General features: G+C 39.1%; 1 protein-coding gene across 2 annotated transcripts in view; it reads right to left on the reverse strand.

Annotated features, from left to right (window-relative positions):
• Nucleotides 1–23,111, reverse strand: part of PRRG1 (proline rich and Gla domain 1) — a 28,733-nt gene extending 5,622 nt beyond the window's left edge. For both annotated transcript variants that reach the window (XM_031557142.1, XM_031557143.1), the window contains exons 1-3: nucleotides 23,076–23,111; nucleotides 9,112–9,161; nucleotides 5,575–5,735 (exon numbers count right to left, since the gene is read on the reverse strand). In XM_031557142.1, coding sequence (XP_031413002.1) covers nucleotides 5,575–5,735; nucleotides 9,112–9,121 — 171 coding nt within the window. In that variant the 5' untranslated portion in view covers nucleotides 9,122–9,161; nucleotides 23,076–23,111. The remainder of the gene's footprint in view (nucleotides 1–5,574; nucleotides 5,736–9,111; nucleotides 9,162–23,075) is intronic.
• Between the last annotated feature and the right edge of the window lie 447 nt (nucleotides 23,112–23,558).

The following is a 23,558-nucleotide window of genomic DNA, read 5'->3' on the forward strand; positions in this document are numbered from 1 at the left end:
AAAAATAATAAATAAATAAAAATAATAATAAATAAAAAAAAATTCATTAGCATTATTAACTGCAGCTTTCTATACTGGAACCAAGCTTCTCACTTCACTGCTCTGTTATTTTACCAGCAGTGAGGGAATGGTATAGCATTTGTTTCTGAGGCCAAAGCTGCAAAGATTTGCTGGAAGTCAGCAAATAAACTATGCAAGGATGTGTCATTTCAAAGACTCTGTAGCAGTGAAGGTGGTTTAGATGAAAATTTAGAAAAAAGTCAATTTTGACCTTGCAATGTATTTTATGTTTCAGACTGTAGAGGAAATGTGTCCTCTCTAATGTAAAGGTGGTAAACTGTAATTGGTATTCTATTAATGTTTCCATGTTACTTCTAGCTCAACAGTATCTACCTGAGAAAATATCTCTGTACCTTCTTCATCAAACCAAAATACCAGCACTGCTTCTTGTTGCTCTGCAGGGTGACAAAACAGTAGAAAAGCTGTTTTTCCAGAGTGGAGGGCAGCTAGTTCACAATAGGTTATATGGCTGTGGGGTTGGTCAAGTTAATGGTGTGACTAGGCAGGTGCATAAAGAGCTTAATGTAAGAAGTTAAACTGCCTTAAGGATGAAAGTAGTTTAGTGTCCACTTTCATTTACAAGCAAAGCAAATGAAATGCCAAGGGACTACGGACACACACTCCTCTGCCAAAAATTATAGTGCTTCAGGTCTGTGGCTGTACTGCAGAGACAGGAATAAAGGTCTTCACACAGATGAAAAATACAAAGAAAAACAGTCACTGAAAAAATGTTTTAATTTTTCTCTTTGAAAAAGAGCTCGCTAGTGTACTAAACTCAAGGTTTAGTATCAAGGGGAACCATAAAGACCCTTACCTCCAGAAGTACCAGAACTGCAAGAAACCTACACTTCAGGTTTGAGTTTCTCAGTTGCTAAGCAGCTCCTCCCTCTGCTCTGTCACCCCACAGATATGCTGCTCTGTAAAGTGGTGGCACAAGGAGGACAAACCACCTGACCGAAGTCAAGTGTTGTTCATCACCAAACAAAATCACAGAGAACTCTGATGAGTTTGCTCAGAGTGAGGGTTCATACGATCTGCTACGGAAAAACAAGAGGGGAAATACTGAAATTCCAGGAGATAACTGTAGAACTCATACAGAATATTGAAGAGTAATTTAAAAGTTGGAAAACTTAAACATCCCTTCCACAGTATTTGGTCTCTTAAACCAGGAGAACAAAATAGGACTTTTTACTTGACAAAACTAAGAACTTGTGATTTATGAAAAGGACACTTTTCATAAGTGCCTCAGGCACTGCACAGCAGGGAGTGCAAGGCATATATGCCTTAAAAGGCTGAAAAACTACATTAAGTAGGCCACAGCATCAGATAACTGCAATGAGAAAGACCTAAAATCATTTCGTATGAATTCTTGCTATGAACTACTTTACTGCATGTTGGCAAATCCAGTTTGAAATAAACCAAGAGAATTCTCAAGGGCATCTCACACAAGTCGTTATGGGCAATTTGCTACATTCTTTTTCCCTTTATGTCTAATATTTCACTATCACTATTCAGAACAGAATTGACTTCAGTCAACTGGATGTGAACACTGAATCAAACACTGGATCCACATCAAAGTTAAGAGTCTTGTACCCTGCTGAGAATTTTGGCTGAGGCCTTTGCCATATTTGGCAGCACTGACAGACTCTTGGTCAATCATCTTGTTCATAACTTGTTGTTATGCGGACTAGTAATATGTCAATCAGAAGATTGTTTGCTGTTCAGTAGGGAAAGAATACGAAAAAAAGCAATAAAGGGAAACGAGCAAACTTGCTACACTGTCTTCTTCTGGTTTGCTCTCAATTTCAGATTTACATCTTCTCTTCCAGATATTTACCCAGGTTCATAACTAGACACACAGACTGACGTCTTATTTGATCACAACATTTTAGAGCTGGTGCTGGCAAGTTTTGAGTTGCTTCCTAGACATTTTAGCATTTTTACACTTATGAATAAATGTGTGAGTTTTTTTTTTTTTAATGATGCTGTATCACCTTAAAACCAAAGTTAATGTATGAGAAGTGAGCTTCCATCACACCCAGGTATCTTGCACAGTCACTTTCTGCAAAACTTTGAGCCTCCCAACAACCTTTGACAACTGCCTAGTGATCACGTATACAGTGCTATCTGGTTATACCTTCTACATATGCATAGCTTTACAGGATGAGGAGTATGGGTCACCTAATTTATTATCTTCTGACAACAAAGAACACAGACTGTCAGAAGAAGAGTATAGACATAAGTAGAGACTGATACTCTGGCAGCTTTCACATATTTGTACTTCAAGAACTCCCACGACATAAAGCTGACCCCTTTTATTCAAGGGTCCCCAGTTGTTTTCATCTTCTCTGAAGCTACATAAGCTTCTTCCTGTGGCCAAACAGTCACACAGCTCCACTACCTGAGGTGAGAAGAGATGCTTTTATTTGCTCTGAACCTGCACCTTCTTACTTCTTTTGAGACCCTTTTAAGCTCCACTGTCAGAAGGACGTTAAATGATTCACCTCAGTTCAATCTTCTTATTCCTTACTGACATCTACTGCATGTTCCCTGATTTAACGGTTTTCAATCTATAGTTGCTATATAAACCTTTCAGTATCTTTAGTTAGCTTCCTGGGTTCTCTGCAGTTTCCTCAGCTACTTATTTACTTTTTAAGGGCTATACATGACACATTCAAGATTCAAGTGAACAATCGCGTAGTTACATTTCCCATTTTGTTCTGTTCCCTTCCTAGGATTCTTAACATACAGGCTTTTATTTCTTTTTGTTTAACTGCTAAGCATTACAAATTCTAGTCTTCAAAGACAATCTATAAATTCAGATCTTGTTCCTGAGGCAAACATATACATATATACACATATTTATGAGGAATGATCCTTTTTCCCCTATTGCACATCACATTTGTCAACGCTGAATTTCATTTTTTCCACTCAGTGCCACAAAGTTCTGCAAACTCTTTTCTGCCATCTAGCCTTTGCTATCCTGAGAGTATTACCTTTACTATTAATCTGTATCATTTTACATTATACTTCTGAAGATATAAAAATCCCCAAGCCTACACAATATGAAAGGCACTCAGTATTTCCCTGACATTTATGTATGTATGCTTAATGTACACAATGCTATCTTCCAAGAAAACTATCAAAAAAGAAAACATCAAATATAACTTGAGGGGACTGTTTGATATTATTTTAATATTGCAAATTCAGATGTTGTACACTTCCCCAGAAAACTTCAGAGAAGCAAAGAACCCAGTGGACAAGACTAAAAAAAAAAATACAAAAAAGCAATTATACAACACAAATTTAACATGAGATAAGCAAGCTCCGTAATCTTTTTGAATTTCAGTTTATCTATACTACTACTGCATCTTCATTATTACAAACATACTATATTATAACCTCGGACTACAGCACCTCTGTCAACAGAAATCAACTATTATTAAATGGCTGTAAAGATGGATATAGCTGGGAAACAAAGGACTAAGTAAATTAGGCTGGTCAGGCATGGCTGCACATCAGCAAGCTACTGACATCAAAGCAGCTAAACTAAAATAGATATAGTAATAGGACTGGATAATGGCAGAGGACCTTATTGGAAATTCTCTCTGCACTGCGACAATAAGGTCATGGCATAATAGTAAATGTGACTATTTCTACTTTACTATTTCTTAAATACCTCTGCAATGGAAAGGCTATCTACTGAAATACAAAATGTTTCTAAATACCTAATAGACTAGAAGAAGTTGAAGCAAGAGTAAATGCATAACCATAGAATTTCCTGAATTGGAAGGAACCTACAAGGACCATCAAAGCCAATTCCATACAGAGACATCTAAAATTCAATCCCTGTGACAGAGTGCTGTCCAAATGCTTCTAAAGCTCTGGCAGTGCGGTGTCATGACCACTGACCTGCGGAACCTGTTCCAGTGCTCAGCCAACATCCTGGTAAAGAACCTTTTCCTAATACCCAACCTGACCTTCCTCTGACACACTTCATGCTGCTTCTTTGGGTCCTATCATGGGTCATCAGTTTGACCTATCACTAGCCAACATATTTAGGCTACTAGTGATACTGTGTTAGGTTTGTGCACACTATTTTTAATTATGCAATGATGTCATCAGGAATTGCCACATCAATTTTGGAGGTAAAAAGCATGACTGTACATGCATTTTAAAGCTTCTGAAAGAATAGGAATTGAAACACTACACATCCTACTGCTTCATTTTAATAAATGAAAAAGTTTCCATTCTGTCTTCTCCACTTTCCTATGCGTGACACAAAAAAAGATGCCAAAAACTTAAAATGTTCGGTAGGCTTTTCTGTTGTTGTTTTTAATGTAAAACACCGCCAGTGAAGAGTCGGGCACATCACTCATGTTATTCCAAAATAAATTCATAATGCTTTCTGTGCCACTTTGCCCATTAGCCCACAGGCCTTGCTTGCCAATTTCCCAAGTCACATTTTCTAGCAGCTGTTTTTCCACTTTGGGACTGAATTTGAGGATAAATCTAATTTCATTCAGATCTGTATTGAATTAGAAAAAAAAATATCATGACTTTACTGCATTAAATATGTCAGGCAACACCATCAAAACTTACATGCTGTGATTATTCATTGGAAGACAATTTAAGTTATGCTGGGTACAATGTGCAGTTCAGCTACTACGTGCAGAGCTGCTGGCCCACAAGCTTCTTTTAATTACAGAAAGCAACAGACTTACACAATTGTGTGGGCAGTATCTGCTTCATTCCAGTCAAGTTAATATATCACTGCCCCTGAATATCATGGCAGCATTAAAATTGTTATTCTTCCTATGTTTTAGATCGCTGCTGCTTAACAATATGTTGTGAGGGTCTGCAGAAGTTAACTTCAAGAAGGCCACTTGTCTTTGTTTATTTTTAAGACTATGAATAACCTGGTTACAGAACATTTTAGCCAGCTATGCTAGCATCCGGGATATAGTCCCTATTTTAAGTGGAATGATTTTTCAGTTGCTCACTCATTTTATGCGAATGTATTCAATAAATAAGTTAAGGTGTGAGATAAACAAAGACTTCTCACCTCTGCTCCTACACATTCCCTGTAACAGTCACAACTCTATCATTTCAACCAAGAAAAACAATAGTATCTGTGATATGTAGGTTAGGATTAAGTGCATGATGATAGGACACATGGTATTTGGGTAAGTAGTGCTGCCAAAGAGAACAGATAATGACAGTTGGAAGAAAAGGAACGTGAATACTCCCCAAGCTGCCAATCTGCTCATAAAACTTTTATGAGCAAAGTTTACTTTGAGACTTCCCTTTCTTTGATTTTTTAATTTGGAGAAAAGATTCCAAATTTATTGCTGTGAGGTCTATCCATCTCCACTGCAGACCTCAGCTACTTAAAGAATCAAGTAAAAAAAAAAATATTGTAATACTGGAAAACACACAAGTATTTACCATATCTCACAAATTAATAGCATCACACCCCCTCCCCCCCATCTATATATAGACAACAAAACATACCGTCTTTTCCTCATTTTCAAATGCTTCTCTTGCTTCTTCATAGGTACAAATTTCTTCTCTGCATTCATGTTCTATATCACCTTGCTTTAATTCTTCCAAAAATTTGTTGGCTCTTCGGTATCTTTTATACACAGAATTGGCTTTGTCCTCTGTTAAGAATACTGAATGAGAGAAAATAATGTCACTACTAAAACATACCCAAAACCTCATGCTGAAACTATTCAAAGAAAATGTCCATTTGGGCAACACTTTTTCAAAGTCTTCCCCTTTATTTAATAGGATAAAAGGCCCTTTCTGTTTTGTTCACTATTATGAACATTTGGGTCTACAACTTCAGTAGTTATTGCTAAACCAAAAATGTGATGGATCCCTATTCAGCATCGTGCTCCTATGTGCTTAAACAAGCCTGTGCCTAAGAACAGCGCCCAGAAGAGACAGCCACATGCTCAGTGAAAATGATTTTTCAAACTAACACAGAACAAACAAAACCTGTCTGTGAACATCCAAGGAGATATTTGCAACTGCTTGAGGGCAACACAGCTAGAATACTCAGGAAGTTTTTGATGCTACACATATATCTGAATATTACCCAGTTGAATACACCAGAACAGCACCATTTATCGAAGTTTAATTCCATCTGTTTTCTTAAGCAACTTTGAAGCAGACTTCCTGCCTTTATTTCAGAAATGTCAGCCATGAAATATCAACTGTTTGGAGGTGTAGGGGAAGTAGGCTCATTGTATCTTCTTTCATAATACACAGAACCCCACCTAACTTGCTGAAGCAAATAAAGTAATGCTGAATGACAATCAAAGTTCTGATAAAGGTATTCTTTTTTGCTTTCCTTAGTTTTCTGTTCAAGTAAAAGATTATTTCCAGCTCTTTTAAGATTCCATTCTCCCCTCAAATTCCCTGACCGAATGATTTTTACATTAACATGTAACAACTGAAACACTTGAAAATCCAGTAGGCTGAATTACTCAAAAGGTTCATCTGCAGTGAACAATACAGAAATTCTTCAGGTATTTTAGGTCAGGAAGCAAGAACGCTGTACCAATGCAACACTATTCTTGGGCTCTCACTGCTAGCAATAGGGGCTAATAATTAAATGCACTGCCATATTAACATACTCCTACTGTCTTCCTCATCAGTGCTACCATTTCTGCACTGGTTCATTTACAGCTAATCTGGGTGCTCTGATTAGCTAACGAAGAAAAAACTCTGTCTGCAGAAAGACAGAGACTAAATGGTTTAAATAATGGTTTATCTATGATTTGATATAAATCAGTCTATTTCTATTCTAATCCTCTTATTTCAATAGAAAAAAAAAAAAGGATGCCTGCAAGTCTACAAAGATAGGTCACTACACTTTTGCTTTACTAACTTAGATGTGGGAGCATTTTTCAGCAGTGGGAATACTACCACAATTAGGCTTATCTACTTCACATTAATTTCATTTTATTCAGTATGTGTATTGTAATCTCTTTGCTAAAATTCATTAGACAATCACCTTCCTTTTGCAAAGGATTAAGTATTTGAAGATCAAACTCCAAGATAATCAGTCATTCCTCTACCTCCAGTTGAATACACGTGGTATTCATGCACCGTATAAATTACCTTATTCACAGTGCTGCCAGAGACTCTGTGCATACAGATCTACATCTGCCTCTTTTGCAAAAATTTTGGTTTCTGATAGCACCACAGGTGAGCATATGGGCATTTCCTACTGTGTAAGTTCACTGTCTAAATAACAAACTAATACTCAAAATTCTCCTCCAAAGAGAAAGGACAGGGATGGCTTCTGTCTCCTCACACAATTCTCTTGGCTCCTCTCTAGGCCTGAAGAATTGGCTTGTTTTCCACATGCCTCAGCAATCACCTAAACGTGGGGAGATGAAAGATTTAGTGACACCAGGAAGCCAGCATGCAATTGTGTACGGGAATGCCAGTGCTCAACCTACTTCTCACCAACCTTTCTTGCGAGCATTCTTGAAGCAAGACAAGCTACAGACCTGACTCTCTTAAGTGCTGTCACAAGGAGTAGATAATGCACTATAAATCGAGTTTCCCCTCCTTCAAGGGATAAAACCTAGGGAATTTCATTCGTAGATAGAGTTCATCCTCGAAAAGAGAGGAGAGAAACTATAACAGTTTCGTACTGGATGCAGAGGGAAAAGGAATAAAGAGGAAAATACGGTAGCTGAAAACATTCTGATTTGAAACTATTGGCTCTCAGAAAGTACGTACAATTCTTGCTTCCAAAAACAAGTATATGTTTGCAAAATACATTGCAAAATACATTGATGAAGAACAGCAGAGCATTAAAACAATTCAATTTGCAAGAATGGCCAATATTTTGCTAAATATTTCTGAATTACTTTTCTAAAAGAAAAACCACACTTCCCCTCCCCCCAATTCAGGGTGTGTCTCTCTTCTGTCACAGTACATACAAAGACAAAAAACCCACTGAGAAGGCTAAGCCATACACGTTAACTCTGAATCTATTTGATAAAAAATCATCTAAGATTAGACCAGATCAGCAACAGCTTTTAACCTTGATTTCTGGTGAAATGCAACCAGAACTAAGAAGAATCAGGCAAGGATGTGTGTGAGGATAAGTATGCCTCAGCCTGCCAGCTGAAGATGTCACAACCAAAGAAAACTGGCCTCAGGTCTGTAGAGAAAGAAAAACAGGCTGCAGTGCTGTGGGAAAAATATTCTGACACACAGAAATGCTGCAGAAGCAAAGTCCATGGCATTGTGGTCACCAAAGCCAGCTCTGTTGAAACCACTGCTGATGTTCCCATTTTCTGTCTCTTTACCAGCACTCAGGGATATTAAAGCCACAAACAGCAGAAATAAGCATTTCACTTGAAATTGAAAATTGAAACTACTGATAAATGTGAATCTTTCTGCTGGTGATATTAATAAAACTATTTGATTTGCACAGGGGAGAAAAGTAGAAAAATGTTTTGAGCATTCACTTGTAAAGCTTGAAAAGCGATTTCTGCTGTGAGATCCTAGAGTTACTCCAACAAGCTTAGGAACACAAACTGAAGGATACAAAGGTGGAAATCAGCTCTGTGGTCTCTGTTCTGCAACCAGGTTACAAAGAATCACAGAATGGCCAGGGTTGGAAGGGACCTCAAGGATCATGAATCTCCAACCCTCCTGCCACATGCAGGGCCACCAACCTCCCCATTTAATACTAGACCAGGCTGCCCAGGGCCCCATCCAACCTGGCCTTGAACTCCTCCAGGTATGGGGCATTCATAATCGCTCTGGGCAGCACCTCACCACTCTCATACTTAAATATTACATGCAGATCATAATTCTATGTCACAACAGCGGTACAATTCCAATTCAGTTTAGTGTGGACAAAGATCTGCATGATACATAATGTTAAAATCAGTTCCATAGCAAAGACTTCTGTGCAAACTGATTAGGATTTTGAGAGGAGGACAATTCTGGGGGCTGCTAATACCCCTTTCATGGGCAACAATACAGAATGCACATTCATCACCAAGTTAAACTTACCACTGTCCATGGTGATCACTGTCAAGGCACAAAACTTGCAAATATCAAATCTGAAAATGAAAAAGGAAACATCCTGTGAGTTGTGGATTATGATCAACTTGGGAAAGTTTACAGTAATATGTGGGAATCAAGATAAATGTTTTATATCAGTGTTGGAAACCTTGTAGTTAAGATTAATCTCCATTTTTAGTTGTATAACTACCACGTGAATAATAACTTCAGTAGTGTAAAGGTACTATCCAATAAAAAAATGACTTAAATGGTGAGCACTTCAACCTTCATCAAAGTTTTCCATATTTAGAATATGAAAATATGATATAAAATGGGTGTGTTTCATTTTAAACTGATCTGAAACCTGTTTTACAACTTGAAAGGTTAAAGTACTTGCATCTTATCTAGGACTCAAATTCACTCAGCAGAAAATATGAAGCCAACTTTATTCTATGGATCAGATTTGGGAAATCAGAATGAACACCTACGAAATCATTCAAAGTCTGTTACTGATTAAAACATGATGCATTAAGATCAACGGTAAAGCAAGACCTGTGATTTGGCAAAAGAACCTGCAATACATTCAAGGATCCCAGCCAGCCCTACAAGAACTTGCATGTACTTTATCCACATCTTGGAAGGAGAAAAGACAAAAAGATACACACAGTCATGAAACAGCCTGAATCACAGTGCAGCCACCAGATAGACAATAAGAATTACACCTGAAAGCTGCAATAGTTATCGAGGGGCTGTTTTCAGTTTCTTGGAATCTTCAGTAGTTTAAGAAAATAAAAGCTTTAAGTGAAGGACCAGAACATTGCAGCTATCTAACCAAGTTGGTAGAACATCACATGAGGTTAAAGATTTTTTACTAATAAATTACCAACTCCTAAAGATTAGCATCAGTTCTACTTCAGAGGTCAAGTTACACATCAACATATCATTCCATATGCATGCCCTCAACCTCCATAAAACCAAAACCTCATATGCAAACATCTCCATTAAAAAGTGCTAACTGTGCACAGATGTTGGCTGTAGCTGCTGTAATAAGCAGGGAAAGTTAAGACTTCCAACACTGATTTGTTAAGCAAGAGTAGACGGCAAGACTTTTCATAAATGGAGTTCTATAAACACATCCCAGTCTTGTAATAAAATTGTAGGCCTGAGACTAAAGGAAATGTGGAATGAAGAGTACACTAATTTCTAAGCAAGTTCTTCATGTCTCTGCAAAGGTAGATAAATGTGAATTGAATTAAAGCACTCTGAAGTCTCACCACCTTGATGTTTGGTGTATCATTACTAAGCATAGTAGGGTCACAGAAGAAGAGGGCTTATATTCTGGGGGAAAAAAAAGGTATTACAGCCTCCTCCTGCAGCATTAATTTTTCTCAGCAGACTCTCCCTACCTATGCTAAGACTCCAAGAAACTGAAAAAAGTCCCTGTAACAGGAGTTGCAGCTTTCAGTTGTGGTTCTTACTGATCCTCAACAGTCCACGTTAGATTCTTAAAGCAATTACAGACATCTGGAGATCTTTGGAACTAATTGTGTCAGTTTTCCTACAAACTACGTTTTTTTTTTTTAAACGCTACTCTGCCTTTTCTCCCCATCTCTGTATCTACCCAAACTTCTTCATTTGCAAGCCTCCCGTTGCCTCTGTGTCCCCACAGCTCATGGCAAGTTTCTTGCCACAGCACCTCAATACAGGCTGAGCGAGAGGCTGATGCAGGCAGTGATGCCCTGCTGCTACACAGGAAAAACGCACAAGTCAAGCCCACAGAACAGACTCTTCCCACCACAGAGGAACTTCTCGGGTCACCCATTAAATTTCAGTCCTCTACTCTCTGATATTCTTGGTTCTAATCGACTAAATAGTTCAAAAATTGTTTGGAAAAGGGAATCAGATGCAGACAAGGACATCGATCTTTTTTTGCTTCATAAGCCAGCTAATAAAACTGAAGAGGGTTGGGCAACACTAACGTATTATCTTGACTTGCTACTGACTCATTTATTCCTTTACCCAGCTTCTTACTTAGAATTTCATGCTTTTTAGTCTTCAAGAACCTCACTGAAGGTAGGACTGGTCTTATGTTGTCAGAGCAATGTCTTCCATATATGTATACATTTAAAATATACATACATATATATTCACAAACACCAATGCAAGAACAAAAACACCACAGATATATCATCTCAGTTGTAACACCAATGCTTAATGTTTCATGATCTATATTAATATGTACCCCCCTCCAAGAGTAGGTTATACAGTGGACAGCACAGATCGCGATACAGCTGAGCTGATCATCATACTCCCAAGTTCAACAGTAAGCTGATGTGTCTGACCATAGACTGTAAAACAAGTGATCATTTCTGAATGTTTATTTGACTGTCAGTGTGGTGGTAGAAAAATCTCTGAACAAAACAAATCAACAAACACTGAACAATCAGTCATTCACCTCTAGTAGAAAGTATGACTCAGTAGGAAATACAATGAGTTCTAAGGCACACATGAGACAGCAAGGAGACGCACCAAGGCCTGTGCTATTTACCAGCATGGCTATGCTCAACACCAAAGGTGTTGGTAGCAATTTACATCTTGAAGCAATATTCCAAGCTGTGTATTTCTTCCCAAATACAACCTAAGTACTTTTCCTCAATCCTGAGTGGTCATGCTTTGTACACACTGTACAAGCATAAAAATCAGAATATCGCGTACCCCATAAAATGGGATGACTGATTTCAGCAGTAAAAATTGTCAGCTCAAGATGGTATTTCTGTAAAGTTTTGTTGCATGTTAAAACAACCATATTCTGTTAGCTTATGCTCCTGGCTCTGTTTCCTGACCACAAGTTTAATTGAAACATATGTGCACCACATATCATTAAAGGGCAGAGGATCTGACAGAGGGCACATAAATCCAAACTACTTTCAATATTGTTGCTCACAAAGCATCAGGAAAGGATCCTTAAGGGATAGTATAGAGCAGAAGCTGTATCTTTCTTCACTTAATTTTTCACTTGCTGAATTAACAGTGAGTATGAGCACAGTAAAGCCAGCAGGCTCCTCTCACAACAGGATACACTCCAGCACACGGGTAGGGAAGGGGAGACGTTTTTGTTCCATTTTGCAAAACAACTCTAACAAGGGATACAGTTGTTAGTTATACAACCTGCACAATTAACGAGACTACTGAGATGCAGTTTACAGCCAGGTGCCCCCAAAGAACTACAAACATTTTCAAACTATAAATATTTAGGTTCTGCCGGAGCTTTTTATGTAAGCAAATATATTCAAGGGACACTACTAAGTGAAACATCAGTTGATGCTCAGTACAAAAACAAACACCCCTCTTTTAGTCCCAGGTCCCAAAGCAGGTGCAATGAAACAACTAAAATACTCCTCTACAAAGTCTGTTTAGAAGAAAAATGAAAACAATAATTAATTACATAGGAAGGCAGACAATTATGAAACTGTCATTTATTCAAAATGTGGGATCCCAGTTCTACCACATTTGGCTTTTACATCCTTGCAAGAAAATGTTACAAAAGGCTACAACTTTACTTATTGCAATCTCTTCCAAAAGAACTTTTTTCCTCTGGAAAAGTGCACAAAAGGATTTACATGAATTCAGACACTGGAGAAATACATTACTTTTGCTCTGTGCAGGATGTCCATACTTTAAGGATATGGGAAAAAGTTGTACTTTCAAAGTTCGATCTGTTGGCAACAGCAGCTAGCCATGGAGTCAGGCCAGGAATAAAGAGGTAGTAAACACTTTGGAAACTACTATCAGACAAAAATATAAAAGAATTGTTCCACCTAAGATCACAAAGACCATGAATATGAGTGAAATAGAATTGAAAAAACTCTTCAGGTTTGTAAATGCTATCAAATAACAGCATTATAACACATTACCATTAATTTTGATTACATAGGGATTGAAACCACAGCCTGGATCAGTAAGAGAAGCTTGTAACTAGAGGACTGCCACTATGCCTTAACTTCAATAAAATATATAATCACTCCCAGAACTTGCATGCTAAGTACAACTCTTACCGAGCTGCATTTGACAGAAAAGGCCGCTCACGACTGCCACTGGGCAATGTTTCAGCTGGCTGAGGCTGTAGTCTTAAGCTTCTGCCTCAGCTTCATGACCCATTCTGAAAGCTTTTATTATTTTTTTTTCCCTGTAGTTTTAGAGCTGCAATAATATTCTGGCTATTTATTCCCTGGTTCCTTCAATAGTTCCTTCCCAAGCTCCTTCAATAAGTTAAGACAGCTCTTCCTTACCTTCCTTCCCAACCAGACATGAACGATTTCTCAACACACATTTTGGAAAGCAGGACACCTATTCAGAGAAGTAATACCACTTTCCTTTCTGAAGAGGGTTTCATTGTTTCCAAGCACATTGGGACATATGGGGCAGTTCTTGGGAAAAATGAATGCTGACATTACCAGCAGGATTGACACCCAAAACTACACAAATGCTCAAGAGACCTTTCTCTTCAGCATACATAGTGGCAACTCAAACACCCCAAGTTTCTGTTAGCTTGATATTAAAAGATATTGTTACAGGTTAGACATAATTACTCTGCTTTGGGAATTCAAATTTGGAGTAATGAACTTGATAACCCATGTAAACGTTGATATGGCAATAATCAATTCCTCATTATTTTTTTTTTAAGTGAGAATGATGCATGCTTACATAAAACTATCAACAGTAAGCTGTATTTTTATCCTGATTTTGTATTGCATCAGAAACAGTGATACCACGTAATGTAATCATTCCAACTTTCTCTCTCTTCAATGCCTTTAAACTAAATCTGACACCAAGACTTCTTCATGCATTACCTTAAGTGTTCCCTGAAAATCAATGATCAAGAAGAACAGAGAAACCTTATAAGGTTTTCAGTGAAGTACAGATGGGTTTCACCATTGTGGAAGCCTTTCAGGAAGAAAGTGCCTTGGACAACTGCAAATCATTACCCATTTTCACTGGCAGAGGCTAGGCAGTCAACAAGCCTATAGCCTCAGCCTGTGCAAACATTTGCAAGTTACTAAGACAAAGTTGGAGAAATGAAAATAGGAAAATAGCACAGCCAGCACATAGGAGGTGTCTAAGAACATTGTGATTTGGTTAACAGCTGGGTCACAAAAAAATATGTATAATAGAGAACAGAAGAGAACTGAGACTACTGAAGTAGGAAAGTGCAAGAGGTGACGGAGACAAGAAAATAGCTTCATTACAGTTGTTGTGCTCCCTGATCTAATTACAGTTTAAGTGATGGCTTCCAAATCAAACTCAGGCTAACTACTTCAGTAGTATCTACTCAAACTTTGGCCTGAAAAGATGGACTCATTTGAAACCAGTACAGCGGTCATAGATAATAGCCTATAAGCACTGCAGATTTATCTCTGTCAATGACTGCGCTCACATTAGTCAGGAATGCAGAGCAATAGAAGCAAGTCTAACGAACAAAGCAGTTGGTACTGATGGCCCAACACTAACACAACAAGCATGGTGAAAATTTTGCTTTGCAATTGGTCCGATTTGGCTCCATGATCTGAATGAATACCGTACGGTTGTTGGCCTGCATTAGGTACGGTTTTGGAGCGCATCTTTTCGTTTACTTTCAGCCAAAAGTAATTTAGTTTTGTTCTTTTTAAACAATTCCACAATGTGAAACAAAGCAATAAAAGAGGTGACAACTGGGAGTTCTGCTTCCATAAAACACGCCTAATCTGAACCAAAATGCTGCTGCAGATACACCCAGTGTATGACTAGAAGCAAAGTAGCAAGAAGTGGTGAGGAAGGAAGCTCTAGATAACATCACTTCTCAACAAAGATTCAGAGGTTGTTATGGGACAACAGTGAATAGCTGGCAAAACTTCCTGTGGAGCTACAGAACTCCTCTAACAAACAAACAGACTAAAACACAGATAACATGAAACTCCTTCAAGTGAGAAATCAGTGGATGAGCTGCTAAGTAGGCCCAACCCAAACCAACATTTCCAGGGCAAAACCTGAAAATGCCAAGCTTACCTACAGCTGAAGGGAATTAAAAATAAAAATTAAAATTAAAAAAAAAAACAACAAAACCAAGCAAAACAAAACAAACAAAAAGATAAAACTACAGAACACTATGACAACAAAAGAAACAGCAACCAAAAATCAAATCCAAACAAACAAAACACTTCATATCACAGTAAAAACGGATTTTTTGAGCAGTCTGTGTGTTTGTCTCATCTTCAAAAGCTGTGTCCTCCCTTCAGATATTAAACGGTACTCCGGTAAGAATTCAGTCTAGTCAAAGGACTCAACGCTTCTCCAATTCAACCAGTGTGTTGAACGTACTTAAAGCTAATTAACAGAAACAAAACACTGATACACTGCATACCACAGGGCCCAATCTAAGAACTAAAAACCCGAAACATCAGAGGTTTTGCTCAGAAACACCAAGGGGGAAAAAAGAAAAAAGGCATACAGCTAACTTGGTAAGCAGGAGACAATGCAGCCACTTCTCACCCCCTGCAAACACTCCCCAGACAAAAAGCACCCCTACACGAAGTGAAACTTGCAATCACAGGCTGCAAAATTTAAATCCAGTTTAGGACTTCCATTATCAGTAGCTTTCTCTCCAAAATTTCTTACCAGCTTCTTCAATAATAAAGGGACACAGAAAGTGAAGCAACAGTACCTGAGCAAGAGTCCATTCACCAGAATACATGTTCATTGCAAGAATGGTGTTCACCTCATTCAGAAAAGGTCACAAGACCGAGGCTAAAAATGTACAGTTTTTCCTACTTGGAAATCCTTATAGATATTTCTTCTCCAACACTTCTTTTAAAAAGCAAAATTATGACCCAAATGTCACAAACAATACTTTCCTGCTTCTTCCAATAACAGAAGCTGGCTGTACGAAATTCAGCTTCCAACTGCATCAGCCCGTATCCAATACTCTTCCCAGATGAAGAGAAGAAAGATCTGACAATTCTGCACATTTGAAAAAGATTATCCTCAATTCTCTGAAGCTGTTACTTGAAATCGTTGCACTGCTCTGAAGGTTAAGGAGCAATAGCAATTCTAAACTAAAGCTATTTTTGAAGTACAGGGAAATGAGGAAAATAGAGCTCAGAACGTGAACTTTCATAGCCAAAAGAAACGTGGATCATTTTATGCATCTTTGCTGTGCATGCAATAATTTTATAACAAACCTAAGCTTGCCACTTCATAAAGTTTGTTTTGCTCTTCTGTGAAGAAAAGGTGCGGTGATTATTCAGCTCTGCTTGGAAATTGCATTTAGCACATGCTTGGTAGTCCAATGTCTCACACGTCATTTAATTTAGAAAAATTATCCAGCAGCAATAAAAAGTTTAGTGTAGCACTTCACAGAGAAATGTGCATACAAAGCCTTGTCTTCCAAATATTTATGCACTGTCAGCATATTTCCATACAAGTTTCCACTCAGCCTGTTTTCCCCTGAAGCAATGCACATACAATGGCATTTCAGAGCATGTTTTAATGGGATTTTCCAGTCACACAAAAATTAAATCGCACAGAAGTGCCAGAAGAATTATAAGAAAGCTATAAATATATAGTTCATCTTATTGAGTTATATGATAACTAGGAAAAAAAGATAACGGGGAACAACTGCTACTACAGAATTTTTATGATTTTTTTCTGACACATAGGGGGACTTCATAAAAAGAGCACACAAAAGTATATGACACTAGAAACCACAAAAGAACTTCAACCAGTTATAGGGTAAACACCTTATATAAAGCAGAACATCTCTTTTTTTTAATATTGCTACTTCCTTCTCTCATAACAGCCACCCTCTTTTTCCCCTTCTCATCAGCATTACTTGAATTTCCATACAAATTAAGCGTGCACACATCCTGACTGTATCTTCTAAAGCATTACACATTTGAACAAGCTTACACACAATCATTCCAGATGATTTACATGTTTGCAGCGTAGTAAAACAAGATGGTAACAAGATGGTTTGGCTTCAGCCATGAAGAGGAGTGAAGGAATTTCTCCTCCCTTCCACCCACCCTCTACTGAAGATCATTGCCCCCGATCTGAGCTAAGGCAGTTTCATTCTCTGCATTGCAGCTTTACCCAAACCTCTCCATCAGTCTCCCTCTCCTCTTCCACCCCTTCACTCTCGCAGGCTTCCGCAGAAAAGAAGTATAAACTTCCTAGACTGCATCTGCCATTGAAGCCAACTTCTCAGTAAACTAGTTCTGCATCCCCTTTAAGTCCCGATAACAAACTGCCTTTTGTTTACACATCAAGTACCGATTTTCATCTTAAACTGATACAATTCCATAAGAGTTACTAGAAATGCCAAATACTTTAATAGTATTTCTTTTCAAAGGGTACTGACATAGTTTTCCTGCTTTTAGATGGCTTGCCTTTAGCAAAAGGGCTTTGTGTCTTCCTGGGGTTTCCTCATGTCCTCCAGCCCAACAATTATACTCACTGGTCCTTTTCTAGTATGCAATGGTAGAAAAATAAAGTTGTATTTGTGGAAGTTTTCCTAAATAAAGCAAACTACAGAACCATTTTGAACATCATCAAGAAAAGACTGGATGACAAGTTAATTTTGAAATAAATACTATATAAAAGCTTTAAGTCACAGCCTCTCAAAGATCAACCACAGCGTAACTCCACATGAAACAAAGCCAAAGAGTTCCAGTAGTCACAAAGCCACGAGTATCAGAGTATAGTTATGAAGAATTTCTGATACTTTCCAGCACTGAAAGCAGTAGAGCAGCTCCAAGAATGTGAACAATAAAACTATTGAAGCTATCCTGCTTATAAAGTGATTCAGTGCATTATGCATTCCACTTGTGAGTAGGAAGCATGAAAAAAAAAAAATTATATATATATATATATATATATATAAAACAAGAACATTCTGAAGGATTTTTACTTTAAAAATCAGTTTTAAAAGACTTAGGGCAAGGAAAATTTTACACATTGAAATCAGTTACATACTGACATGCCAAATTAACGCAAAAAATTAACTACATTTGAAGATCTGATTTATCTTAGTTATGTCAAAAACTCATGCAATTAGGATAAGAGTTAATTGCTAAAAAATTATTTGCAACAGGAAGATCATCCACTGTATTTCAATGCCCAACATTTGTTTTTAGAAGATTCAAAGGGTGGGTTTCTCACCCACTCTATAGGCTGTATACCTTCTCCATCACCTAGAGAATGTGGAAAAGGACAGGAATCTCCAATACACACAAAAAGGTCATTGATTTTACTTTTTAATGTGGTAATTCTGTTGTATACCCATACAGATGACACACACCACAGAGGTCACTGGAGAACCTTCCTAGGCTTTCTGCCACCAGAGGCTGCAGCTCAACCTTTTGTATTTTCATGTAGATCAAGTCACCCGAACAGAAATTCCACCTAACCTTTGTCCAGAGCTCCAAAAGAATAAACATAGTGAAAACACTTTGACATTTCAGTTTTTCCAAGACAAATGTACACATGATGAGCTTGTAGCTGGGCTTTACTATTTGCCACAAGCAGTCTTTCCATAAAAGATAAGCTTGCTTATCCTGCTTCTCACCTGACTTTGTCCCCCCACTCTATTCACCGATCCTTGATTCTCTTGGAAGAAATTCCATGGATATTGCCATTCAAGCTGCTGCTCTCCAATGACGACAGTGAAGAAAGATAGTGATGCACTGCTGCTTCACTTAGCTCAACACCAGTAAAGCTGCTGTCCGAGCAGGTAGTTCCCCCCCCACAGACAGCCACATTGTCCTGCTTCCTCCCTGAGCTAACACAGGTTCTGGCTGGCAGCCTTCTAGCTAACAGAAAGCCTTCTACGTGCCTGAGTTTGTTTAAAAACAAATCATGTCCTGGTCCAGTTGACTATACAGTATTAGGGAAACAGTCAAAATAGCAAAATCTAACAAGGATGAAGAGGAAAAGCTAGAGCTTGTTTTCAAGCAGTAGGACATGCTTAGATCGGCTAAGCTGCTTACAAAGCCACACACTCAGTTCTTCATCCTAAGTCATGCCTTTATTTTGTTGCTGCCCACAGCTCTGATAAGCGGCAGCAGCAAACAGAAAATAGCACAGTGAGTCCATTTCATTTCTGATACTCAGATTGCTCAGCAGTGCTGAAAGAAAATGTCAAGGACTGCACTAATTTGAGATGCTGCAGGGCCTTGCTACAGGAAGGCAAGCAAGAGAGTTTGATGAGAATACTGCTGCTGAAACCTCTTTCCCATTGCAGCGAGAATGAAGCTTAGGAAAAGAATGAAAAGGAAGGTGCTTCTCCTCCCAGCTTTAGCAAATGCCTAAAAGTAAGGCTCTACAAGCTGAAGTATACACACAGGGTCAGTAAATAGTACACTGATAAGCCTGGCAGGTTTATCCACCAGCAGGTGCAAAAGTTCATGTCTGACGAATGCCACTATCTGGTAGCATTCCTATAAACTGCTTTCCACCAGCAAGATAACAAATCTAAGTTTTCTGAGTGAAAAAAGAATCATTCTTCAATGCTGAATACTAAACACTTAGAAATATAGCTAATTGTAATAGATATTACACACCTGACTATTCATTTAGAGATAGGGATTTAAGGACAAACTGAGGTGAAATGATTCCTGAAATTGGTTCATGGCATCCACTCTTATACTACAAGACAAAAAGCTCAGTAAAACAGGAATATCCAGAATTACAGCAACAGCACATAGTATCTTGGTGTAAACAACAAAGAACTCTCACCTAACCTAGACATCTGGCAAAAAACAAGTACGGCAGCTTCAGGCAACAAGATGAACCTTGATAAACTACTGCAGTACTGCTTTTCATGTGTTCTCTCTCTGATTTTTAGTATCACTTAATCTGACCACTGCTGGAGTACTCAGATTGAAGCAGAGCTGACTAGTGTGTTGAAAAGCTAAAAGTACATTCAGTGGGTAATCTGAAAACAAGTGATTTCAGAAGCAACTTGAGAAGGTTGCTTCAAATCCTTTGAAGAAACATTCCACTGAGCATGTACATGGCACAATGCAATGGATAAAATTTGATTTTGACTTTTTTTTTAATCAAACAAAACCATAAAAGGAAGCACTTGTTTTGAAAACAGGCAACATTTCTTGTGTCACTGTATTGTCTTAGAAGTCTTAGCCTCAAATGCAAACTCTGTTGTATTGGGTTGTGCAAATGTTTCTCACCTTTTCCAAGTGTATTTCTGAGCAGCTGCATAACTTTCAAAAATGTTTTACATAATCCTTACCTATCAGCCTGGGTAAAAGTGAGCTCCAGCCTAAAACATTTATACATCAGCTTTCCACAACTATATTTCCTTCTAAGCGTGGTGTGACTTTAGGTAGTGAGCACAGTTTCTTTACCTTGTCTGCAGATAGGCTTTGCTTTTGAAATGTTACTAATCATCAACTGACCTGTGCTACAACAAAACTGATGGCAATCAGATAAGCTCATTTCAGAGCTCACAAACACGTATCAAATTTTACTAAACAAGAAACAGTAAACAGAACAAGGGTCAACAAAGAAAAGTCTGGGTATTGTCAGATTAGATTTCCAAAGGTCAAAGAGTTACCGACATCTAAACTTGAATAAAAATAGCTTCCAGGAGAACAGATATTAGACATTAGGTCATTTAGTCCACTCCCTTGCCAGCGCTGCATTGTTTTCTACTGCACACTGCAAGTACTTTTGTTTATAATGTGAGAGAGGAAGCGAGGGATGCAGGGAGGGGTGGGGAAGAATGACTGTCTTTGGAGGCTGGAGCGAAAGAAACACTACAGAAATGCAAGCCAGAGAAAGGTAGCACCCTGGAAACACAGCTGGTAGAAAATCAAGAAGAGAGAGGAAGGTGGCATGAAAAGCAGCAGAGAAATTCAGAATCGAATTGACTGTGCAGAGAATAAATTTCTCATCCATAGGAACCTGGAAAAAGTGGGAACATACAAAGCAAATGAGATTTACAGGATTTCTGTATGAGAGGAGTAAACGACTTATTATTTTTTCCAGTACACTTGGAGTAAGTGGTACCAGCTGCATGTTGTGGTGCTCCCTCACCCACCCAACTGGTTCCAAGAGCTGCTGGGTAAGGAAAATGATGCAGGGTCAGACGCAGGTCAGACTTATTTTTCCCAAGTATTATTAATTTTGTGATCTACCTCATCATGTGCATAGAAAATGGTTACGCTCTTACAAGGGAAGGAGACTACAGAGATAGACAGGACAACAAGAGGTAAAAGATGACAGGAAAAAGGGTCTGCTTAAAACAGCACAGAAAACACAAACGTTTCCTAACGGTATGGCCTAAAACAAGCTAACGCTGAAGCACATTCTGTCTGTGCTTTTGCCTCAAAGTTCCTTCGTGACTCTACAAAGTAACATTAAAATGCTGTTTAAGTGTGGGCACTGACTAAATGCATTTTATTTTAGGGGTACTTTTCCAAAATCTGTGAGCTTGATTTGCAAAAGCAGTATAGGTTTAGATGAGCAATTCTATTTCTTGAAAACTCTGCCCTTTCACACTTTGAGTATAACATGTTTATTGCACAAAAAATTCCTGTTATGTCACTGTGTCCTAAACTCAACACCTTACATGTTATTAATAAGATGCAGTGCTTTGCTGTTTGAGCTAACACAGAATCTTGTAGCATTACTTGGCTGCAAATCCCTGGATGAACTTGTGTGAGAAAGATAATCCATGTTTTGTCTGGGGATTTCTTGATGTTTGCTAATTCCAAGGAAACAGAGGTGCTCAGGAATCCCAGGCTCTCTTAACCTGCTCTGGAAAACAGGCTTTCCTTATCTAGAAGTGGCTAGAGATGGCTGAACAGATAAGTAAAAAGTCTCACTTCCGCAGTTGTGTACAGCATTTCTACACAGAAACCTTTCATCCCCTCTTTCCTGGCTTCTAATCTCATTGACCTGGCAAGCAGCAGGAACTGCTCTCACAAACTCACTCTTCCTGGATATCTATGGCTGCCAGCTGCCTCACAGAGCTGACCTCCTCCACAACCACTTTATTCAGTTCTACAGAGGGCCCAAAATCGCACAACTGCCATGCTGGCCATCCCTTTGAATGGGGCTGTGTGTGTTGCCTGTGTCTTTGTATACATACATACATATATATGTGTATGTGTGTATGTATGTATATATATATATATATATACACACACACACACACACACACACATATATATATACACATACATACATATACACAAATATTTTTACATACACATTTTTTTATAGAGAAATAAGTAAACCCCTTGCACACGTTAAGCTGTCACAAGCATTCCTGAGGTAGAGAACCAGAATGAAGCAATAATGAGGTTAATCAGAAGCGTGAGAGGTTAGCCTGAGCCTGTAGCTAATACTCCATGAACTGCTGTATGAACAATGCTGCCAACATGGCAAGAAGATGGGAAATCAGGGGAAATCAGAAGCAATGGTGTCCAAAACAACTCTAAGGCAACGATTTTAATTTAGAATTCCAATACCTGTGTAACTGTCCCTCTCCTCAGACTCACAGTACCATAGTTGTCAGAAGGGACCTCTGGAGCTCATCTAGTCCAACCCTCTGCTACAGCAGGTTCCCTACAATAGGCCACACAGGAAAGCACCCATGTGGGTTTTGAATATCTCCAGAGAAGGAGCCTCCAACACATCTCTGGGCAGCCTGTTCCAGTGCCCACACCAGCCTGTCACCAGCACAGTAAGCAACTTCTTTCTCATGTCTGTATGGCACTTCCTGTGCTCCAGTCTGTGCTCGTTGTCCCTTGTCCCGTTGCTGCACACAACTAAACAGAGCCTGGCTCCATCCACATGATACCCACCCTCCAGGTATTCCTCAGCGTTATTAAGACTCATCCATAACGAAGAGGTAATGCAAAGCATGAGCTTCTCAAGCACCTCATTCTTCCTGAAGCCTTCATCCCCTTACCTACCGGCTCCGTTCCTTTCGGTTTTGCTCCCACCGTAGCCAACCCCAGTCGCAGCTGGGACAATGCTGAGGCTCTCTGCCCCCTCCCGCTCCCTGTTAAGAAGAACGAGACGCTCTTTTGGCAGCGTTAGGCTCAGCAGAGCTCCACCAGATTCCCGGTGGAGTGGCCTCCCAGCCCCCACTGCTTCTCACCCAGCACTGACCGAGTCTTTCGGCGGCTGCTAGAAGTGAAAAAAGTTTACAGAAGGATAGAGCTCCTTGTTGTGCTGCTGCTTCTCCCCTCTAGACAGAACTTGGCAGTGCCGGGAAGGACAGACTCCCTTCCCAGCGCCGACGGCAGCCCCACGGCCCGCAACTGCAGGGGAAAGGAGCGCTGCCGTCGGACCGCCACGCGTTCCGACACCAAGCCCGGCACCCTCTGCAGTCACACCGACACCCATTACTCCCCCAACCCGCGGCCGCCATCTCCCCTGCCGTGCCTCCCGAC

Source organism: Meleagris gallopavo, chromosome 1 (genome assembly GCF_000146605.3).
Source record: "Meleagris gallopavo isolate NT-WF06-2002-E0010 breed Aviagen turkey brand Nicholas breeding stock chromosome 1, Turkey_5.1, whole genome shotgun sequence".
Taxonomy (NCBI): Eukaryota; Metazoa; Chordata; class Aves; order Galliformes; family Phasianidae; genus Meleagris; species Meleagris gallopavo.